The sequence below is a fragment of the Ceratina calcarata genome, unplaced genomic scaffold (assembly GCF_001652005.2).
Source record: "Ceratina calcarata isolate Rehan_Ccalc_2016 unplaced genomic scaffold, ASM165200v1 scaffold154.2, whole genome shotgun sequence".
NCBI lineage: Eukaryota > Metazoa > Arthropoda > Insecta > Hymenoptera > Apidae > Ceratina > Ceratina calcarata.
The window spans coordinates 68,341-90,981 of NW_017136637.1; the positions used below are offsets into that span (position 1 = coordinate 68,341).

The 22,641-nt window shown below is 42.9% G+C and overlaps 1 protein-coding gene across 3 annotated transcripts in view; it reads right to left on the minus strand.

Moving 5' to 3' along the window:
• The window catches only part of LOC108632334 (receptor-type guanylate cyclase Gyc76C), a 60,431-nt gene that overhangs the window by 1,624 nt on the left and 36,166 nt on the right, over positions 1-22,641 (minus strand). For 2 of the 3 annotated variants that reach the window (XM_026819577.1, XM_026819576.1), the window contains exons 5-19: positions 4,978-5,284; positions 4,211-4,357; positions 3,476-3,669; positions 3,238-3,397; positions 2,917-3,071; positions 2,492-2,848; positions 2,085-2,345; positions 1,917-1,988; positions 1,675-1,843; positions 1,439-1,588; positions 975-1,314; positions 777-900; positions 607-705; positions 390-534; positions 58-314 (exon numbers count right to left, since the gene is read on the minus strand). In XM_026819577.1, coding sequence (XP_026675378.1) covers positions 58-314; positions 390-534; positions 607-705; positions 777-900; positions 975-1,314; positions 1,439-1,588; positions 1,675-1,843; positions 1,917-1,988; positions 2,085-2,345; positions 2,492-2,848; positions 2,917-3,071; positions 3,238-3,397; positions 3,476-3,669; positions 4,211-4,357; positions 4,978-5,284 — 2,937 coding nt within the window. The remainder of the gene's footprint in view (positions 1-57; positions 315-389; positions 535-606; positions 706-776; positions 901-974; positions 1,315-1,438; positions 1,589-1,674; positions 1,844-1,916; positions 1,989-2,084; positions 2,346-2,491; positions 2,849-2,916; positions 3,072-3,237; positions 3,398-3,475; positions 3,670-4,210; positions 4,358-4,977; positions 5,285-22,641) is intronic. The other variant, XM_018036836.2, reaches the window with a different exon arrangement.

Consider the following 22,641-nt stretch of genomic DNA (forward strand, 5'->3'; position numbering starts at 1 on the left):
AGACACAAAAATTGAAATAGAGGAATACATAACTGCTAGACAATTTTATGTACAAACCTCTCGTTTCTGAATGGCTTTCTCGGTAGCTCCCGTAAGCCAGTAAGTTTTCACTTCTCCTTTCCCTTTCATGTGAACTAAACCGCGTTCCTCGATAATGTAACCACCGATCTTGTCCAAGGCATTCTTGCACTGCTCGCTTATGTGAATGCGCAATGGTTCTCCGTTCGATTCCATTCGCGAAGCCGTGTTTACGGTGTCCCCGAATAAACAATACCTAGGCATTGTTAGACCAACGACACCTGCTACTACAGGGCCTACAACGTTTGTAAAGTCATATTGACATCTTTCATTTTGTTTACTCGATACGCTTTTCATTCAACGCACGATACCTGTATGAATTCCAATGCGCAATTTAAGAGTGTCTTGAGGCCTGTGAGCTATGGCATGCTGTTTCACGGCGTTAAGTAGTTCCAGCGACATCGACGCTATTTCTCCGGCGTGTCTGTTTCCATTTTTTATTGGCAAACCAGAAACCTGAAAGAAAGAATAAATTATTATAACGTTACGTAAAATAAGCTACTAAAAAACCTACTAAAATTGACTTACCACCATGTAGGCGTCGCCGATCGTTTCTACTTTATATACATCGTATCCTTTGATTATCCGATCGAACAAAGTGTACAAGTCATTCAGAAAGTTCACGACCTGGGTAATAAAAGAATGTCAGCAATTCGAAACATATGAAATTTCGTAATAATTAAAGAGGTAATATATACCTGGAAAGGTGTACTTTCTGCTGACATCGCAGTGAAGCCGACGATATCGCTGAAGTATATAGTGACCAAATCAAATGCCTCCGGTTCTACACCGATTCCATTCGTCAAACAATTAGCTACGGGTCTGTAAAAAAGGAAACAGTAAAGCGTAACCGAGCCATCGTTTGATAAGAGACGAACGGAGGAAGTTGAACATACTCGGGCAACATTCTATGAAGCAGATCTTCGGTTTTCTGCTTCTCCTCGAAAAGAAGGCGTGTGCGTTCACTGACTAGATCTTCGAGGTTGTTCGCATATTTCTCCATCATGTCCATCATCTGGTCCATAATATTCCGATGCCGTCCCGCTTTCATTTTCTTTAGTCGGGTCCGTATCATTTTAAAGTCGGGCCTGTCCTCGGGACTTTCCGCCCAACAATCGGTAATCGTACTAACTATATACTCAGCGCAGTCCGCTTCGGACTCGGACAGTATGTCTATGTTAGGTCTAAACGGCGGTTCACCATCTTCTGGGAACCTTTTCACTCGGTCTATGATTTCTGTCAATTTGTTAACGTTCAATATTTATATTTGTCTGCAGCTATACCTTTTGGCAAATGCCGATTAAAGAATGACAATCGCTTAACGCTAAACGATTCGCTTACTCTGCGTACGGATATTTACCTTTGGGTTCTAGATTCACACCGCCGTACGGCCCCTTGCGTCCGATCATCTCGAACAGTATAATCGCGAACGAATAAATGTCGCCCTCCTGAGTCCCTCTGATTGGAGCATTGGGATTCCTCAATAGCTCAGGTGCCTTCCAGAATAAGTCTGCAGGAAATTTCATGAACAAATAATATTCGTACAATCGTTAAAGATAAATGGATAGATGAAAGTTTTAAAAATAACTGTCGTACTTCGATAATACTGATGTTCACCAATGCTGTCGGACTCGGCACAGTGGCGCATATCGTGCAGACCGAAATCAGAGACTTGAAGCACCCATCGCGAGGTCACCACGCAATTGGAAGACTTCAGATTACCATGACAGACTAGCACAGATGACTCATGAATGTACAGCATACCCTGTGAAAAAAGAGAACCGCATGAACAAATATTTTCACGATTAGTTATCTCCGGTTCTCAAATACACGTTTACCTTAATGAGATCGTGAACTAATGACGCGATGAACATATCATCTAACTTGATATCTTCGTTCTCGATGATATCCTGAAACACGCACGCAATGGGATCATTCGCGATGAAAACACGCCGCGGCTCATAGACCGGATTACACGGTCATCCGTGTGCATTAAGGTGACGTACATAAAGACTTCCTTTGGCGCAATAGTCCGTAATTAACAATATCCTCATTGGCTCGACGCACGCACCGATGAAAGAGTTCAGGTTGCCGTGCCTGATCTCGCGAAGGATACGCATCTCCTTCATCACGTCCCTCGATATGTCCTTCTTCTTCGAGAACTTCAGCTCTTTAATCCTCACCACCACGCCGTGGTAATGCCCGGTTTGCGCGAACACCTGGTTCCCGCATCTTGACTCGTAGGACATTGCGCTAACTAAACTTAACTGTAACACATTATGAAAAAAGTGTTTCAATCTTAATTTATATCGGAAACAGATGTTTAAAGCTTTCTAAGCTTTTTTTACCGCTTGTAACTTGTTAAAGCATCAATATGTCGTGGAACAGGGAAACAAGGAGTCGTGTTGCTTACCTTACTAGGGGAGGACATCAAGTTGTCAAGATGAGGATAACCGTGAATCTCACTCGGATCGATTTTCCACAGCAGCCCCTCAATCTCCTGCTCTATCTTCCACCGCCGGTATATACTCATGGTGATGACCGCCGCGCAGAACAACAGAACGGCCAGGACACCGGCCGCCACGATGCTACGTAGATGCGTGTCGTCTTTGGGACAGTGCTCGTTGTGGAAACCGCATCCCGGTTCCGCTTCCGGTTTATTCTTACCCGGCCAGTCCATCGCCTCCGACGGCCTGTACACCTGCGATCGAGATCCGTCCGTTGATACTATGTATTTGGCTTGCACGAGGTCTACGCGGTCCCTGTTTAACTGTATCGACCCGATCGCGACACGATTGTAAATTAGTTGCACGAGAATGCTGTAAACAACTCACTCACTAGAGTTTCACCCGGTTGAAATTGGCCCACAGGCTTCATCTGATAGTCGCAGGAGAAGTTGTTGAAACGGAACGGATCCTTCTTCAGGGCCAGCACAGAGAAGTTACCCTCGGAATCGCCGTACTTGTCGAACTTTATCGTCGCGCCGCTAACACCTGTCACAGATCATCTCAACATTTTTATACAAGATAATTGCTTGGGATTATATCCGCAATCTTGAACTACTTTAAACGAACGAAATCGAGAGCGTTGTACTCTGATTTGATTTTATCGATGATCGAAAACCACTTCAAGTCGAAGATTATAAGTGTCTATACTTACTCTGATACGTGTGATTTCTGATAATCGTCTCGATGATTTGAGTACCGTTACTGGCGATTTCCTCGAGCGTGTGTTCCGGTTGATCCCTAATAAGTTGGTCCAGGGCTATCGCGTACAGTTTCACGGAATCGTAAAGATACGCGGCGTGGATCGACACATACTGAAATCGTCCAATCCATTAGGCAACTGATCTTAAGATCAATACAGAATTAAATTAATAAGTTCGAGGATGATTTACCTTCTCGTATTTCCTGAGCAATTCGGGGATGACAAAGTTGAACGGTTCCTTGCTGCTGTAATCCCTGACTTTCTTAGTAAACTCCTCGTAATTCTGCGTGGGTGGCGTCGACACCACTACCATCAGAGATCGCGCCTTCTTCAGGAAGTCCTTCGGCTCGAGACAGTTCTGCAGGTCGTCGAAGTGTTCCGGTTCTGCAATGCCGTGCGCGATGCGAGGTCAGAAAAGAGCAGAGCGGTAGCGTAACCTTTCGTGTAGTAGGGAAACGTAAATATCTGACTCGAGAGAGCGGGGCAACGAACCACGGGTACGACCATTAAAATCGACTCACGTGCCAGAAACCGGGTCACGAACGAGCCAAGCTTGACCCATAACGTTCGGTTAATCTCGGATTAGACACGGAAATGGTGAGGTAACGTTTCGCCAAGGAACAACAACCGGGGACTGCGTTAAAGAAACTATGGAATTGGGTCAATCGAATTTCACAGGTCGTTTAGATGTTCAATAGCTCCATTTCGCGAGTCTTATTTCTTACGTGGCGGAGTCCACGATAAAATGATAACAATTATCTGACAATTGTGGCAATAAAACAAATGCTACTGTTAAGAATTGTAGAAACAAATCCCTCTTTTTCTTTTGCTTCGCCAATTAAGGGTGTTAGGATATACATATACTTAAACAATGCAATACATCCTTAAGCAACGAGATCTGAATCAAACGGTTCACAGTACTCACTCCATAAGTACTTTTGCGCCTCGCGCGGCGAATACATCATCATGTCCACGTGGATCACCATGTACTCTCCGTTGTCCAGCAGCCTTTGGTTCTGCATCTGGTTCATCATGTCGATCAGCGACATCGCCGTCCCCACGAATATGTAAACTGCATCAGAGACTTATATTAGGAAGCAACGTCACCGGCCTGGGAACGCACCGTCGACGACCGATTTTTAGGACGGAAGCGATTTTCACGGTTCACTCTCTTAACGGAGGAAAACTAGCTCGTACAGTTATTATCGGTGAGATGATCGGGAAACGCGTGCCAATTCCCACAACGCGAGTCTATTATAAACGGTAACGCATGCAATTTGTTTGGAAATCAAGTTTTAGTACCGAAGACTCGAAGTTAATATTGGAACATTGTTATTGATCCAATTAACGCAGAGGAAGATAAGTTTATCTTTAACCTTTTAAATCATAAACTGCTTTGATTCTGATGGTACTAAAGATTACTATAGTGTACCGATATTGTATCTGGGACGGTAAAATTGCGACGAAACTGTTCCGCCGAGTGCTGTCTCTATTTTCATCCAAGAAAATACGACTCTACCGCGTTACGGCTCGTACCCATAAACGACGTACAAAGACAAACAGAAATGAAAACGAGGGCTTCCGAAAACCAATAAACAGATCCGAAAGGATCGTTTCTGTCCGTGTCGCGCCGTCGATGACGTGTTCCCGCGAGGTAACAATATTTTCGGTCGGGACGTAAAGGAAACTGACTTCTAGTCATATTTTTGGTGTCCTGTATAAGTTGGAACCATGGGTTCGGTTGACAGCAGGCCATCTTCTCCTCGCAGCACGTGTGACGATCCTCGACGGTCTTGTAGTGGTTCACGGTCAGATTGTTCTTTTTGGCCTGCTCCTCGAGCGACCTGGCCACCGTCGACCACGCGTTCTCCGTGATGATACTGAATTTATTCCAGCCATAATGAAGCAGCAACGCGATCACCGACTTTGTCACCTGCGTGTCCGGCGGCTCGGTCCTCGCGAACGTGTTCACCTTCGACGCCTTGTAGTCCGAGCATTTCTGCAATCCATACACGGTTTCCCGGTTGCGTTTAACGCATGCTACCTGTATTTCCCTAGCCTGTCTTTGTGTACATATTACTAATATATAAAGAGAAAGCGTTCGTTTGTATGTTAGCAAAAATCTTAACAACGACTGATGAAAATATAGCTCTATTTCTGCAGGGCATATGAAATTTGGCGGGTTGATAAAATTTTGAAGGATGATCAAAGAATCGATTGGGGTCGATAGCCATATATGTATCGGCGATTGATCAGCATAATTGAAGTGGTCGATGCAAGTGGTAGAACATCTAACAGTCATCGATGATACGTATCATCAAACTCTGTTTTCAATAATCTAAATCTATGTAATCAGATAAACCTGAGTAAAGTTATCAAAGAGCCAATAGACGAAGGAGCGGAGGTAGAGAAGAGCGGTTGGTAGAGGTCGAAAAGCACGGAATGGGATGAAAGGAAAGAAGGAGTAGAGTAGGTGGAGAGGAGATCGAAAGACAGTAGAAGGCAAAGTGGGCTGCGCCATGGTGTGTGGCGCGCGGTTAAATATAAACCTGTGGCAGGCGGCATGGCAGAGCGAAGGAGGGCAGGAGGAGAGTGGAATGAACGGGGCACCTCTCTTTTATACGCGGTGCCACTCTCGGCTCGTGAAGAGGAACGCGCTGCACAGCGTCGGGGCGGTTGCTCCGTAACGTTCAAATGTGACAAGCGCTCATTAACATATAAATTAAACGTGACAACTGGGGCTCAGTCCTACAACCGTAGCGATCACCGCGATCCACTTTCCGTTGTTTTCTGCCCTATTCCTTTTTTCGTTTACCTCCTATGCTCTTGGATTTCTATCAGAGGGTATCGAAATGAACCCGCGATCGTCACTTTTCCCTCGTTAAAACGCAACGCTGTTCGTTCAGATTTGTATTTAGATCGTTGGCTCGTGTATTATACGCGTGGCTCGCAAACAGAAAGTACTAAGAGAAAAGCTTTCTCCGATTTATCAATCCGCTCTCTTCTTCTAATAAACAATTAATATTTGCATCAAGAATTCAATCAATTTTCATAAAGTTTAAGAAATCTCTTACTCTCCTGATTCCAGGAAGTCAGCAATTTATTATGTACATAATTATACAAGAAATTAATATGTATTATAACGTGATTTATTTCACTCGGCTAGTCTCTCTTCTCTCTTATTTCCATTCCGATCATCAATCATAAGGACTAGCACTTGATGTTTATTTTTGGTTTGAAACACCAAATGGTAACTCGAGGTAAACATGAAATGAACGGATGCTCGTAAACCGAAAGGAAGCTGACTATGCGCCGCGTGATAGCGACGGTTGTCGTAATCGTCGCGTAGGAAAAAAAAAATGAAATTGATCTGACGGGAGGAAGTTGGTTGAGCCGCATCGGAATGACAAAATTATGATTGTCCATCGGGTTAGAGAGCCTCCGCGTCTGATTAAAAAGGAAGCTCGCTTAACTTCTCGACCTTGAAGGAATGAACGGATGCTCGTTCAATGCGTGATCTATCAAATTGACGATCAATTGTCCTCTGGCTATTGTCTAATGGTACCGTGGTTTGGACTTTCTTACAGGTTCAACTGTTTAATTAAATACGATAGAATTCTCGAGTTCTGCGAGATCTTTATCAACAGATTACATACTACGTGATCCCCGTTAAGAAGATCAGAAGAGCTACAGATGAAAGCGAACAACAGCGCAACGATGTTCCCCAGATTTTACATAGATCCCGGCCGGTGATCGATGATTCCGTAGACGAAACTGGTTCGGCTTAAAAGAAAGAACTATCTAGTCCCCTATTCCCTCGACCAGACAGAGGGTCAAACAAAAAAATAGTGACGCCGACGCGAATCATAGAAGAGCATATTGTTTTAAACACGGGGCCACCGGTTCTGTTCGGGGTCCGGTAGAAACGAGATCGAGTAGGGAGGGACTGGTAGACAAAACTGAGGGAACAACTTGGTCAGGTTATCCCGGCGGGTTGGTGAACGAGTCGGGGTTTGGTCATTGTCGGCTTGCGACGTGCTGTTATTCTGGGCTCCACGCGGCTATATTTAGACGAGACCACCTTGAGGGAGCTTGAGAGAGCTCGAATGCTCTCCGCGGACTGCAACCGCAGGAGAGCCTTTTCTCTATCCGATCGCGGGCGCGTTAGCTCGGTTGTGCAACGGTCCGCGATCGCTTGAAAATCGCCACCGAGGAATTCCTGCCCACGCCTCCGTTGTTCCACTTCGTTACTTTTATTAATAGGTTTCTCTCTCTCTCGATCGATTACACGATCAATTAGAGGAGAAAATGCTGGAAGTAATATTGAGAAGACGGAAGAATCGCAAATTGTTAACGAAATATTTAATAAAATCTACTACTGTTTTATAATTGTTCACTGCATCCATAAAACACGTATTTTGTTTTTCCGCTACGCGAAAGGCGTGTCGTTCTTAAAAATTATGCCGCGAAGCGTGGAACGCGACGCATTCATCGACTAACAATTACAAGCAAATCCAGTTTGATCTCGCGAATCAGCTTACGCTTCGATTACCTCTGATCTTAGAATAGCTAACGCCGACGAGCTGTTGTCCCTGGGTCTTCCTGTTTGCGCGAGACGGAAGTCACACCTGAAGGCTCGAGGGGAAGTTAAAAGAACGCGTTGGAATATTAATTTCGCGTTTAATCCGTTCGAGACCGGGAAATCGTCCAAGGACTGCTCCAGAAGCGAATTGGATGAATCATTGGTTAAATCGCCGTCTTGAGTATCGATAAATACGACCGGAACGGATAAGAAGTTTTTTTTATTCGTTTCGACGACGAACAAACGGGGACAGAACTCATTTTTTTCCTCGCCACTAAATTACTCAGTTTGAAACTGCTATCTATTGTGAAACGAGACTATAAATAGATAGATGGAAGATAAGTTTCTACTTAGAAGTCGTTACTACAACGCAAAGTTACAGGTGATACGACAAATTACAACCATGAATTCCACAACCTTTCTCTATAGTTCGTGATTAGATAAGATAAATTGTCCCGATTCCTACTCACGACCCAATTTCTACTCATTAACGTCGTTTCTTATAATTTTAAAATAATGATGACAATATGACATCATATACGCTATAATTAGTGACGGTTGTTTATTATAAATTAGTACTTTACATCGTTTTATTAGTCAAATAAATAGCTGACGATCTAAATAGAAATACAGACATAGGTGACTAGAATTAAGGATTCCCAGTTTTAGAAATAAAGACATCCGAAAATATTTTTCACCATAAATTTTGATTTATACGTTGTTTTTTATGTTCGGTGGAATCACGCTTACAATTAGTTGAGAAGAAATTGGAACATTTCCACCTTAGTAGCTACGTGATACGTGCAGTTTTTTAATTTTATTGCACGACATACATCTTAGATCTAACCGACGTGTCTTTGCGATAACGGTGGAGTTAATAAATTGGGTAGGTGCGAAGGAACAACGGTTAGCGTTGTGCCAGGAATACCATTCCACCCCATGCGCGATGCTACCACTACGGGTTGCGGGACAGAAAGATCGGTTCTCGGGAATTCGCGAGCGTGTGAACCGATCACGTTCTGGCCCGTTAATGGTGGCTATTAGTGTTCTCGAGGGGACCGTTTACGTGCGCAACATCTTGCCGAACGACACCGAACGTGTCGCAGATAAATTCGTTCCTCTCCCCACCGGTGAAACGTACCTCCTTATCTTGAATATCAATCCGCCAGTTTGTTCATCCTCAGATTCATTCTTCACTCCTGAAGGGTAATATTTCCTCTGAGAAAACAGGTGAAAACGCGGAACGACGCGTCGATAGAGAGAAGGAGACGAGCGAATTCTTTCCAGGAAATTAGAAAGCCAGCGATCGCCATTAGATAATTGAACTTGAAGACTTAACGCCGATTAAGCTCCTCTTCTCGTTCAGGTTGCCTCTGTATGCGCGACGCGAGACGTCTGTCCCTTGTAACGTCCACATAGCTTCCTAAATTATGCCGTTAATACACGGCTATTCTGGATTCCACTGCGATCGTTGAGGATGGTTGAACCGACCGAAGATCAGCTGCCCCGATAATGGTGCTCGTTAAGCGGAGCAGGACGCTTCATATCTTCGTCTAACACGATCCAGTTCGAGTTTTGCTCGGAGCTTTCGCGCGACACCATTTGCGGAGTTCTTCCGCCAATTAAACGCCGACCGAATAATTAACGGGAAACAGGTGAATGAGATGGACAGGGGGGAGTGTAATCCCGCCGTTTCGTTGCGTAATCGTTATACTCGTAATTATGAACAACCGTAATTAATGGGACTACAGATGAAAGCGGCAAGGTTCATTAAACTATTTTTGATATATGTGCTTATAGCGGAGTTCATAAATATTCGTATACATTCCGAAGTTGAGTCTTTTAATATTAGACTTGACGAATTAACTTGTTTTAGGTTTTAGTATGCTAATCTCTTTAACTAAAGTAATATATTATAAAGTACTAGTGGCAACACTGAATTGTATTTAAATGTAAAAAATATAAATTATATCAATATGCAAGACAATAGATTTAGTATTAGACTTTTAGCAAGCTCACGACTCGTACAACACTAAATAGCAGATTTAATAGGTTTATAAAAATCTTCAAAAAATAAAGAATGTGTGTAATGTGTTATTGAAAGTAGAATATACATCATTCAACTCGCATAAACGTCGACAATCTATTAGTGGCTCAAAAAAACCTCAAACTATCCAACAGTTTCCATCTGTATGTCATTTTTTGTTTGCTTTCGTATAAGATTTTTTGGTTTATCTCCTGTGAGACATAAGTGAGTTTAAAAAATCGCGAGGTATTTAAATGACTCAGAGCTCCGAGTGTTAGCTCGTTACGAAACGGATTGCGAAATACGAAGTCCAAATTGTTTTGATTCGATGTTAATATTTCCTGTTAATAAATATTAGGTTTGCGATCCACTCGATTCAAGGCGTGCTCGTAAATTTGCGACTCGCTATTGTTGCGGGGACAAGTTTGTTTCTTCAGCAAACATCGGTTTTATATTCGCTCCGTATACCTGGATCACTTATCGATTTACGAAATATGTACAAGGCGACACGCGTGCGCGCGTGTGTCGTCGATCCGCGTTCCATTGAACCGTGCGAGATCTACCCATCGAATTTTATTCAACCAGAGATCAGAGGTGTCGCGCGATATTTAGATCCGAGTTATTTATATTTAGCCACGCGCGTACGACTGCTCGCGCTCCGACCATAAAGATATAAACATAATAGAACGTATTTACTAACTCGCCGCGCGCGATTATACATTCTAATTTGAGGAATGAGAAGCGGAATGTTGTAACCAGCGTTTTTATAACAGGCCAACACGGACCAAGGGCGCTGTCCCGGTCGCAGTTAGTTACAACCGGCGGGTTTCTAATTCATACATACATGTTGACATAAAAATTTCCAATTCATTTATGACTTCTACGGAACGAGATTATCGATCGAGGTTCCAACGGATTTCCCAATAAATGCGGGAAGTCAGGCGCGAACCGCGCGTACGGCGGATTTATCGTCCGGAAAGGTGTTCAAATTGTGTCCAACGAACGGTACCCAGGTCTAAAAATAAATTTTCTAAACCGGAGAATCATTGCGTGACGGCCTGTTCCACGAGGAACGCGTATACGACAAGCGGCGGCAGCGGGGATACGCAAACTCTTTACGCACTCGCGCATGCGTGGACGAGTGGAGCGGAGAAGGCGCGCACACAGAAACAGGGCGGTGCTTTCATTTATTCATAAATCAACAGCGTCTATTTATAGTACCGGCGGACAAATAGCGATAGTTGCGAGCCGGCGCGCGCCGTCCTGAGACGTTTGTATCCTTGAATGGCGAAACAATCGAATGGAAACGAAATGCGGATGAAAAATCGAATGGACCTTCCCCGGTGCCCGACGTTTAGCGCGGTCTTCTCTCGACGAGCACGTGGACAACTTTCAGCGTCTCGCTTCCTTTAGTCAGAGTCGTACACGCGGTGTTTACGATTATTAGATACCTCCTCAGCTGCACAGTGGAAAATTTTTTCGTTTGTTTAGATGTCAACTTAAAGAACGAAATTCAAATTTCGTAATACTGACGTGTAGCTCAGAAGGATTTTCGAATCATTTGGTATGCATGTGTGCGACAAGGCAATTTCTCTTGATCGAAAGATTGAAATATCTATAATATTTATCTTCTCGATATTAACAGTTTCATAGATGCATTTATTTAATATACATTACTTACAATTATTTATAAATAATATTCTCAATCGCTTTATCTCCAAATAAATATCGCGTTAAACAGACAATGTATTTATTTAACTGTACACATCCATGCTAAGTACGTCGGGAATCCTTTCGAGTAGCTGTACTTCTTGTATATTACACGCTATGTTCTGCCCATCTTCTAATCTATCATTTCTGTATACGACTCCTGAAATTGTAGCTCGTTCTTAACTCAAACACTTTCTCGCTGTCCGATATTTGCCATACCGATGATAGCAAGAAGCGAACAATGCGTGGATCGTGCTTGAGAAACGCGAATGGCGCAAGAATAGAGCAAAACGGAACTCGACTGATCCACACGGATCGATTCTCCACGGGTGGGTGTCGATGTGCCGATGCAACTTCGATCGCAGTGCTCAAAAGTACACGCGGCACACTCCGTACAGTTGCCCAAAACGTGATTCCCGACCCATTAGGCATTCACAGATGCGAAAATTAAATGACAGAGTCTTTTTTTAAAACCTGTCATTTTGATCGACACGAAGAAAATTATTTATATTTGGAATCCCAGTGCAGAAGATTTTGAAAAAACACGACAAGAATTAAAGTTAAGTAATTTAGAAATATAAATGAATTCTTTAGAAAATGATAAAATCGTCGTTCCTTATTACTTCATCTAATCACTATAAAGGAAGCTGGCAGTTCGTAATGAAAATTTAATTCTTGCATCTGTGCATAGCGAGTGGGTCGGGAATCGTTTTGGATAGCTGTACAGGATCTTATCGCGTACGCTAACGGGGAGGTTGCGTTCCAGGAACCGTCGGCCGTTTTCTTTTACTAACTTCAAATGGGTTGCCGAGTAAAATGAGAAAGCATTCGGTGCGAGCGAGACGCGGAGAAAGTTTATCTGGCATAATACAGCGATAGACCGTTTGCTCTCTATGGCGAAGCCGGTTTCGAGGACTGATGTGGGATAAACGCGTGCAGTAAAGGGGTTAGAAGCGGATATGGAACCGTATGTGGGACGGGACACCTTCGGGATGGGTTGCTGGTTAGAACCCGGTGGTGGCTGCTGCTCGGTTCTACGTAGCTGGTTCGTTCAGTCTGTCGCTTGGCAAAGCAATAGCCCAGGCTAAATATAGCCTGGCGATAAACATAGGCAGTTAGTGGAGTGCCACGGTGTATGGCGGCGTATCCTTGGTTATACTCGAATGACGCCGGCTTATACACAGGCTCCTTCTCGTAACCCGGGACGTTCCGACCCGAACTACCTGACGAACGACCCGTTCGAAAATCCCGAAGAGTAGAGCCGTTTGACATGCGCGCTGGTCACTAATGGAGCCAAGCATCCGCGGAAATTAGGAGTGTCTATTCGGAGTAATGAACGTTTGCGAGCGAGGCTAGCCGGAGTTAATGCTCGTTTTATGGTAATGGCTGGTTAATATTGCATGACGCGTGTTCGAACCGATGAACTTTCCACGAGGAATTCGTCCAAACGGTTTCATGTCTCTTTACCATGGAATGCGATTTCAAGGATTTATTCACGTAGTAGCTTTTGAAGGAAAACATTCTGTTTAGCATTCTCAGGAATTGAATTTACTGGTTTTTCCCCAGAATGAGGAAAGAGGAATCCTCTCCTTCCTCGATTCGATCCGCGTTTCTCGACAAAGCAATACCCCGGTCTAAATATAGTCGGCCAGATAAACACAGACACTTGGACATATGCTCGACTGATAACGAATAGTCGTTGTAATACGGTTGCTGTAATATCGTTCACACCGCCGTAATACTACGTGATTTACGTTGTTTTCGCGTCGCGATTAACGGCAAATATTGAAAGACACTGATACGGACCCGTCCTGTGATTTCACCTTGTTTAACCCTTTCTGTACCTATTTAAGGGACGAAGTTACTCAAACGTTGGGCTGTGGAAAGTAACAATACATAACGCGTAACGGAAGGGTTATAAGTCCATCATCCAACGAATAAGAGAGAAAAAGGTTCCTTTATTAATTAAAACAGGTTCGGACTTCGCGCGACGCGTGTAAAAAGGCGCAGCAATAACCTCGCTCGAGTTCCAGCGCGATCACGTAAACGCGGCACACGTGACTTAAAAATAGTTCGCGATACGATAAATTACGTTATTCATTCTCATCGAATTCCGTGATCGACGTCAAGGCGACGCGTGTCGAAACAAAAGATACCAAATACCATGAGACGTCTGTCACCTAGTCAATTTCCAGCTAGCGCGGACGTAGCCAGCCGTTCCGTAAATTATATCGGAGTCGCTGGCGCGGTGATTATATTTAGTATCGCGAAACATTAGGCTTAACGCGACGATAGAGCTTAGGCCCGACGACGAATTAAGGCGATTGCGACGGAGCCGTCACGGCTCGTTAAATCGCACGCACTTCGCGTGCAGCGGGGAGGGACACGATTCGTTCGTTAGTCTTAGGATGTATTGCAAAATGTATAACTGAAGTAGGAGTTTGAATAGATGAAGAAGAATTTTTGATATTTTAACAAATAATCTAAAAGAATCTAGTGCATGGTTGTTACTACATTATATTTATTTAATGATTTACTAACAAGATATACAAGATAAAAGCATAAGTTTTTATTCTCCACTGTATAGGAGGGACACTACTTCATTATTAGTCTTGTAAAATATATAACTGAATTATATTAAATGATTAATATTTAATGATTTACTAATTCAGATGAAAAGCATTAGTTTTTATTCTGCATTCAATACCAGCTAATAGTGCTTAAGTAACGAGGTCTGTCTCAAAAATAGAATAGTTAAACGGTTCTTTCGGGGATGAAGTGATGGAACAGAGACGTGCCTTGTCGCGAAATCGGAACCGGTAAACGGCACGAATCACTTGAGAGAACGACGATACGAACGCTTACGTAGTTATAGAAACTATCTAGGAAGCTCTAGTCGATATCGTTATCGCGACAAGTGTAGAACTTGACATTAATGTTAATGCGCATCTAGTATCTACTGACGTGATACAGGTACGTAACTGGTCGGTGAGTTAATAGCGTTTCACAGAAACCCTGATAGCTCATGATGTATAAACAGTCGCCAGTTCATATTTGCAGTCAGTATTTTCCTTCGTTATTTCCGCTACTATATTTCCCAAAGTTTGCTTAATAAAAGAAGTCATGGCAAGCACGTGCGCGTCTGACAATGAGTTTACAAGACCGTTAGACAAATAGAGCACGAAGCTTCCACGCGACCAGAAGACTAGACGTGGTGATCACGTGCTCGAATCTTCGGATAAGCTGCGAAGAAGAAATTCGTTTTATCTGCGTGGCAGGCAGGCAGGCAGGCAGGCAGGCAGGCGGACAGTCAGCAGCCGCGTCGTCGTAAAACGAGGGAAGAACAACGCCGGCCGGCCATACATTCTTGTTGACCGAATGAATACGCGTCGGTACGCCGGGCCCATAATTGGTGCCGGCCAATTAAGGGTTAATTGAGTGTATTTTAGCCTGAAACCAGCCGCGTCGTCGTTACTTAAGGCGGCACCCACATTAAACTGCTGCTGTTGCTGCAGCAGCGAAATAACGCTTCGTCTCCCCTTGCATACTATACGAAAAGGCAACTTTGTTCCTCTTCGCGTAACTCCTTCGTCCTCGCGAGACCAACGCGATTATCCGGTCATCGATTTATTTGCTGTACGTTAGCCTTTTTATGGATGACAACCGCGTGCTGCACGTGGCGAAAAAAGGTAGAGAATGCGAATAGCTTTACTGAGCGCTGACACGTGCTCACGGCCTATCGTTTAAATTACTTTTTTATTTCTAACCTTTGGCCATCATTGGCCAAGGAAAATTTTCTGTCCCGAATTCTCTACACGTTTCATACATTGTATTTACGATGCAGAAGATTTAGATATATGATTGTATTTAAGGTCGTTTGAGCTAATAAATAGAACGTGTTATTCACTTGGCTCGTAGGATGCTTCAGTTTATCGTAATAAAATTTCACAAGAATTGGAACAGTCCTTAAAAAACAAAGATCTCAGGAAAGAAGCATTTATATAATGACTTGAGCCGCAATAGGAGAAAATACGCAGACGAAGTCGGAAGTTTCGTATAAGTCTTAATAGATAAAACAAAGATACACAATAGAAAGTAAGCAACAGTAAGAATTGTAGGGCTCGTAGGCAATGTAAATAATTGCAAGTGAGGTATAATCTTATCAAACAATGGCAAAACCATGTATTAGGATATTAGAAAAAAATTGCCTCTGACTTAAAAAAAACACGTCGAATCATATTTCATAAATATTTTCCAGGCTAACGGCTCATACAACTTTTATTATTCTTCAATTTTTCTCTAAATGCATGAAATCCGCAGTCTATTAATTAATCATGTTGGTGTTACGTTACTCGTACGTAAGTGCTAGCTCTTTCCTGCTGGGTAACGAGTTCGAGATCGAACGCGAGTCAATGACGGAGCAATCTGCGTGCCTGCGAAACCAGTAGTCTCACGATCTTTTATTCCCACTAGCTAAAAATAGAACCACTACTCGAATAAAAACGTCTACGTTTATGTTACTGTCCGTGATGAATGAGACTCGTTCGCCCCATACCTTGGCCAATTTCAAACGGCTTTATAATTGCACTGCTGCTATAATGCATATTCGAGATGGACTTTAGGCTCGCTAGACGCGCTCCACGTTATGCAACGATTGACCCACTTATCGGAAAACTGCACTCGTTGATGAGTTTTTGCTCATCCTTGAAGTATCGAGGATGCTCGTTCAGTTGGAACGAGATGGAAATGAAAGAAGAAAATTACTTTTTTCTTTTAATGGTAGACACCAATACTGTGTTCAGGGGGTAGACTCTGATAGCGATAAAACAAAATGTCAATGTTATCTACTAAATTATCCAAAAATGTAAGTTTACGCCATTCGATTCTAGTATTCTTTATTTCTATCGTTAGAGAATCAAGACAAAATTCGTTTTAATGTTGGAGGTACATTATAGGACACTTTGGTCATTATTCAGTGTCAAAAATTTATCAAAAAATGTTTGGAAAGTCACATGATTAGACCCGTAAAGGGTCAACGGATCGTTTACCTACTACTATATCAAACACTTGGAGTTCGAACGAAGTTAAGCTAACCTTCTGGCATAAGTTAAATTTGTTGGAGAGTCTGCTGAGTTTCAAGAGGGAATTATCCATTAGTCTTTCTTAAAAGCTCGACAGGGCATCGTGAACTTGACACCGTGAATTGGACCTCGTCTCCCCTAAGAGGGGTGAACCTCTCTTATAACTAACGACTACTATGTCTTCTTGAGTATCGACTAAAATTACGAAATCGCATTATTCCACTGTGGATGTTTATGCAAAATGTTAATCTGAAGACTGTGATAGTTTATTTCGCTATTTTAGGATTATGTTATCAACGCAGTCTTTGTGTATTACTATTAATACGTCAAATTGTGGAATAGAGGGTAAAGTTATCAGGGAACAAAGTTACGATTATATTCTTTAAAAACCATCTTGTGTTCAATTAACCGATTTTTGTTGCCAATTATATAAAATCGAATCTCAAGCCGACAGTTCAGGGCCATCGATACGAGAACTGATTAAGTATTATCGATAAATTTCTCAACATTATGTCATCCGCAGTAGCGTTGCTTAATGAAAATTGCGGCTGTTCAATCGAGGCGCGTGCACGTACCCGGATAAAAAAGAAGGATAATAAACAACCGATGCACGACTATATTCATTTTTATGTAACAAGTTTGTCGGACTCGATGACGTTTATAGAATGACGTTTGTAAAATCGTCGAGCTATAAAGTGATGAAAATTATAGGAACCTTTTCACCCTCTGCGCGTTCTATCTTCGGTAGAGAATTACGCTATCATTGTCGCGATATCAATGGCGGCGTCCCAGAGACCCCACGACGCGAGGAATCGTCGATCATCGTTGGTCGAGTCGGCTAAAGATAGCCCGGCGATTACTTCATCGTGGAAATCACGTAACGTCACTTCGAAACAGAGATATAATGTGGGTCGGTGTTGAGGAGACGAGGAAATGGCAGAGAACATAATCATTCGCACCCAGTGGCACACGCGCCATTCGCACGTTCTCCATGCTCCGATTTTTCGATTCCACTCGCGTCTTCATTAAATTTTATAAAGTGAATCATCGTCTGATAGTTTCAAACCTCGCGACGGTCAACGAAATTCAGTCATCATTCCACCTTCTGACATGCAACAACGAATGCTTATGTACAAATTAAATGTTACATCAATTAACGAGAAATTGAAGACAGAACTGATTCAATAAAAAAAAATCTGAAAATCGTTTAAAGTATTTACCTACAACGAAATTTCCTTTCAACCTCTCCAAGTTACGATTTTATCAGTGTGAAAATTATTTTACTTCAGACCAACAAGGTGGAATACGACGAAAGAGGAAAAGAGAATGAGAGAAGGGGGTCCAGGTAAGCGTCCGATGAAGTGCGTGGGGCATCAAGAGGCTGAGCTATAAATAGGCCGCGAAGGTCAGGGGAATCAGCAGTTTTCATGCAAATGCGGCATCGATGGAATAATATTGCTTGTTTCCCGCGGACCTAGGCCCGGCTCCGATTACGGGCTTTTCAGGGCCGCCTCGTTACAATTTAATCCGTTTTCGCTTAACCCGTTCGGTCCGTACCCGGATTAACGCGTGCACGCGAACGGTTCCTCTAGCCGGGACAGGTAACGGTGGAATTTCTATCCGTAACTCAGCCTGTTTACTTCGGCGGCTCCGCGCGGCACTTTATCATCCGCGATTTGAATTGGAGATTTCGCGCGAAGGTTCGACGCGGCGATCCTCTCGGACGTACACGCGCGCGAGTAATTCGCGGCTCGTAGAAGGAAACATCGTCGCGAGACGAAGACTCTCTAGTTTCATGCAGTCGCATGCTCAAATCGAGTTACGCAAGGTCTCAAAGGGTAATTCGACGTGGAGCCGTTTACGCGGACCCTCGGAGAATATTGCCACGCGAAATTGCGGGCAATCTTCGCCACAGATTCTACCGACGCCGAGGCGATAACTCGCCGGCTGCCTCCAGCGCGTCTAGTTTATGGCTTGATTTATTTCGATATCACCGATCGACTCCTTCCTTCCTGCGGTCTGGTCGATATCTTTTTTCTCGGTACAACTTACTGTTCTTCGTTGCTCCTCGTGCTATACGTCTATATTTCATCCACTTCTTTATCATCCGTATTTAGCCTCGTTGTCGTTTTCGTTTTTCGATTACCAGAATAATTGATTTATAATTTCAAAACAGGTTTTCTCGCTCGCGGCAATAAGTACGATACTATTTAAAACTAAACATGTTTCGATTTATTCGTTTGAACAATCATTTGCAGCTTGACCAAAGAAGGCGAGAACGCGAAATCGTGGACGAGTGCGTGGAGATTTCTAATCCGCGGAGACGTCATCGGCTGGCGGCCGGGCGGCAGCGGCCGGTGCAATCAACAGGTGGTTGCACCAACCGCGATGCAGTGACCCGCGCGATGCACGCGTGTGCGTGGACGGAGCGAACGAGAGACAGGGAGAAAGAACGAACACGAGCCGCGCTTATCGAAAGTTCCCACTAGCTTCTTGATATACCCGCATATGCACGCGTCTTGTTACCGCATAGGCGGCCGTCCGCCTACGGCTGTTCACCTAAAACGGTAACCGTTTGCCCGGTGAAAAAATCTTCAGACACCAACGTGGCAGAAAAAACGATTTCAAAATTGAGGATCAAATTGTATGGCACAATTTTTTAATGAAAAATAATATTGAATCTGAAGTAGCAATCAGTTTGGTGAAACAGAAGAGCAGATACGGTTGTACGAACCCTATTAGCCCTCTTTGGCATAAAGTTGTGTCCAATGTTTGAAGCCATTTAGGAAAAATGATATTCAATGAGAAATGAGGTTTACACAATTGTTTTTAGATTATGAGACAGTTCCCGGTGCGGATGGTCCATGTTACTCGGCCTTCGGGAAGGGCGCCCGTTTCGTCGAATCGACGTGCAGGATTTTCAGCGATTCGCATTTTTCCCGCGAGGTTCACTTTGTATGCAGGAATGCACTCGTCGCGAGTTCAAGCCTGAGATTCTTGAATTACTCGGCGAGAAACGCAACTATGCCGGGTATGATCTTTAAAATTCCTGGTGCAGCCATCGGGAATGTGAAGATCGACTCGGCTTCGATGTGATGAAGCGATGTGATAAGCCGTGGCTTTCGCCTCGCGAACGACGAGAAAATTGAATAATGGATTGATCGGTTCGCCGTGTACCTCTAATCGATAGGTTCTCGTTGCAATTAACAAGTCTAAGTAACGTTCAATTCGAATTATGTTACAAACGTAGCAGTTCCTTACGGCGGTCATTAACGCAGCTTTCTATCGATTACGACCTGTGCAGCGAGTCCTGTAAATCTTATCCGAACGCCCATTCGTTTACCGAATTCCGATCTGTTCACCCAATAACTCACTATAGAAAATATATCGAATCGAATACCGATCTCAGAATACTTCTATTTCTCACGGAATTCCTTAGCTACAATCAAACAGTAAATTAACATCTGCAACGAACTTTCATAGTAAAAAGCCAGAAGTAAATGAGAGATCTGGCGCGTCACATGTTGCAGTTTTCAGACAGCGTCGATTATGCGAAGTGCAGAGCGCGTCGCGTGGGAGCGACACGTTTTTTTTTTCTCCTCGAGCTCCAGAAATAGCGGCTGATGGCAGAAAATAAGTCGACGAACACGAGCAAACGACGGTAAACATCCGGCGGTAGGAAAATGCGCGAACCTCGACGAAATCCAACGCGGTTAAGCGAACGTGAGAGGTGGGCCCGCACGGTTCCCTTGCGTTAACGAGTGAAACTAGGTGAAAGTAAAGAGAACATTGCCGGCTCTTCTCATACGTTCGTCCCTTGCTGCAAGGAAGATCATTGCGAGCGAAATTGTAAACAGTATCGCGCACGGAAGCTTAGAACATGTACTACTGGCGGCAATTTCCACGTGTGTCCAAAGTGTAGACGAAGACGTAGAGAGAGAGAGAGAGAGAGAGAGAGAGAGAGAGAGAGAGATAGTTTATTTACAGCTTGGACCAATGATTCTTGATCCGAACTATAAATAAATCTACGAAAATAGTAATAAATCTATATATCATTTTTGCAATGCTCGAATCAAGATTTTAACGTATTAAGAAGTAATTACTCATGTAATTTTATTCTGTAATTAAATGAAGTTAAGAATATAGACAGTATATCTCAGTCATTCATTCATCCATATTTTTACTTGTTTATTTATTTATTTACTCATCTGGTTATTTCCTGTTTATTCGCTTACTGACTTAATAACTGGATAATGAATTAATTTACGTGTTCGATCACTTTTTTATTACATTACTTAATTTGTTACATATACATAGAGACATTGAAAGGAGCTGATTTCCACTTTTTTATTAATTTGAAAATGTGTGTGCATGCATATTTCTTTATACTTTGAAAATGTAGAACAACATTAATATACGATTCAGTCCGTCAACTGATCTTTGAGCAATTATAGAAAATCTGATGTTAATCCAACATTGATGACAATGACAGAGATTTATTACTATTACGTTTTTTTTCTCCTCGAGTTCCAATGACCTACGTCCCCGTAGTGGAAGCTAACAGAATTATAAGAGACCGGCAGACGCACATTCTTAACATTTAGTACATTAATGCAAAAGTAAAAAAAGATGCGGAGGAAATTCAAAGTCGATTTCCTCGAATACAAAACCTCAAATGAAAAAACATTTATTCCTTCGACTTATTTTCTCATATACAATCACTCCTGTATGGTTCTGCCATCAATACTGAGGCAACCTGTATTATAAGAAATGTTCACTGTTTGTTACTTCGGCAGTTTTTGGTGTAGATTTAACGCAATGCTTATTTATGATAAGTATGAAACTGTTAATCGTTTAGTTGGTTCGCCGAGCAAGGTACGTTCCATTTTCTTACGGTCCCCAATTAACATAAATTAGTCTGGAGGTCTTTTTACGTCCGCGTACCACTTTCTCAAATACGAATCGAGAGTCCTCGAGCGCGTCCTTATGGCTTCCATCGAGGAAACTCGTTCTCCTTTTCGCGTCCGATCTTCTCGATCCCCCGTCCCTTTCCGCCGCTACCGCGTTTCTTGTCGATGCCACTCGAAATGGTGTGTAATCGAGCTGTGTGGGCTAAATTTAATCGAGGCGACGTCCGCGCATTATGGCTCGCCCGTGACATATCACAGGGATTCGTTAAATTTTCCATCGAAGCCTGGCCTTCTGTACAATTCCTCCAATTGTGACAGAGGACGCGTTCACAGAAATAAAGTGCGACTTTGCTTGTTACAAATCCATATCAAATTTCAGTCATTTATTTCAGACGCATATAAATATGATAGAATATAAATTTCAAAGTTATAGGCTTCACTTCAATTGACACAAAAGTTGGAGCCATGTTAATCCAGGAGGTATTCAAGAACGAATTTCGATTCGTCTGTGCCACTTTCGTAGTGACGAATTCCACGGAAACACAGGTTGATTGGTTTCCATATCTCTGGCACTAGGCGACTAACAACAGCCCGTGCAGTCAGGCGAGTAGTCTGATCAGCGTGGTTAAAAATAGTCGCGGATCCGTGACACGTGTTTTTATAAATTGCTGCAAGCCAGACGTGGCCGAACGCTCTGAACCTGAACGAAGCTTCCTCGACTCTTCGCCTATAAATAACCTTTGATCTGAAAATTTTTCAGATCCGACGGTGACGTCAGTGGCGGTTTAGCGTGTCGTCAAGTCACTTTTTACAAGTTTACTTTTTTCTTTCCACTATCTTTACCAAACCTTTCATCGCTTCTTTCTGAATTCTGTTCGATAAGCAACGATAAGACTGAGGAGTAGTGAGAACGGATATGCCTTTGTACATTATTTGAAAAGTCTCACACTTATTAAAATACATAGTGAATCGAGCTTTTAGAAAAACAATACTGAAAGACAGAATAATGAAATGAAAGATTATCTGTGAATAATGATAAAACGATAA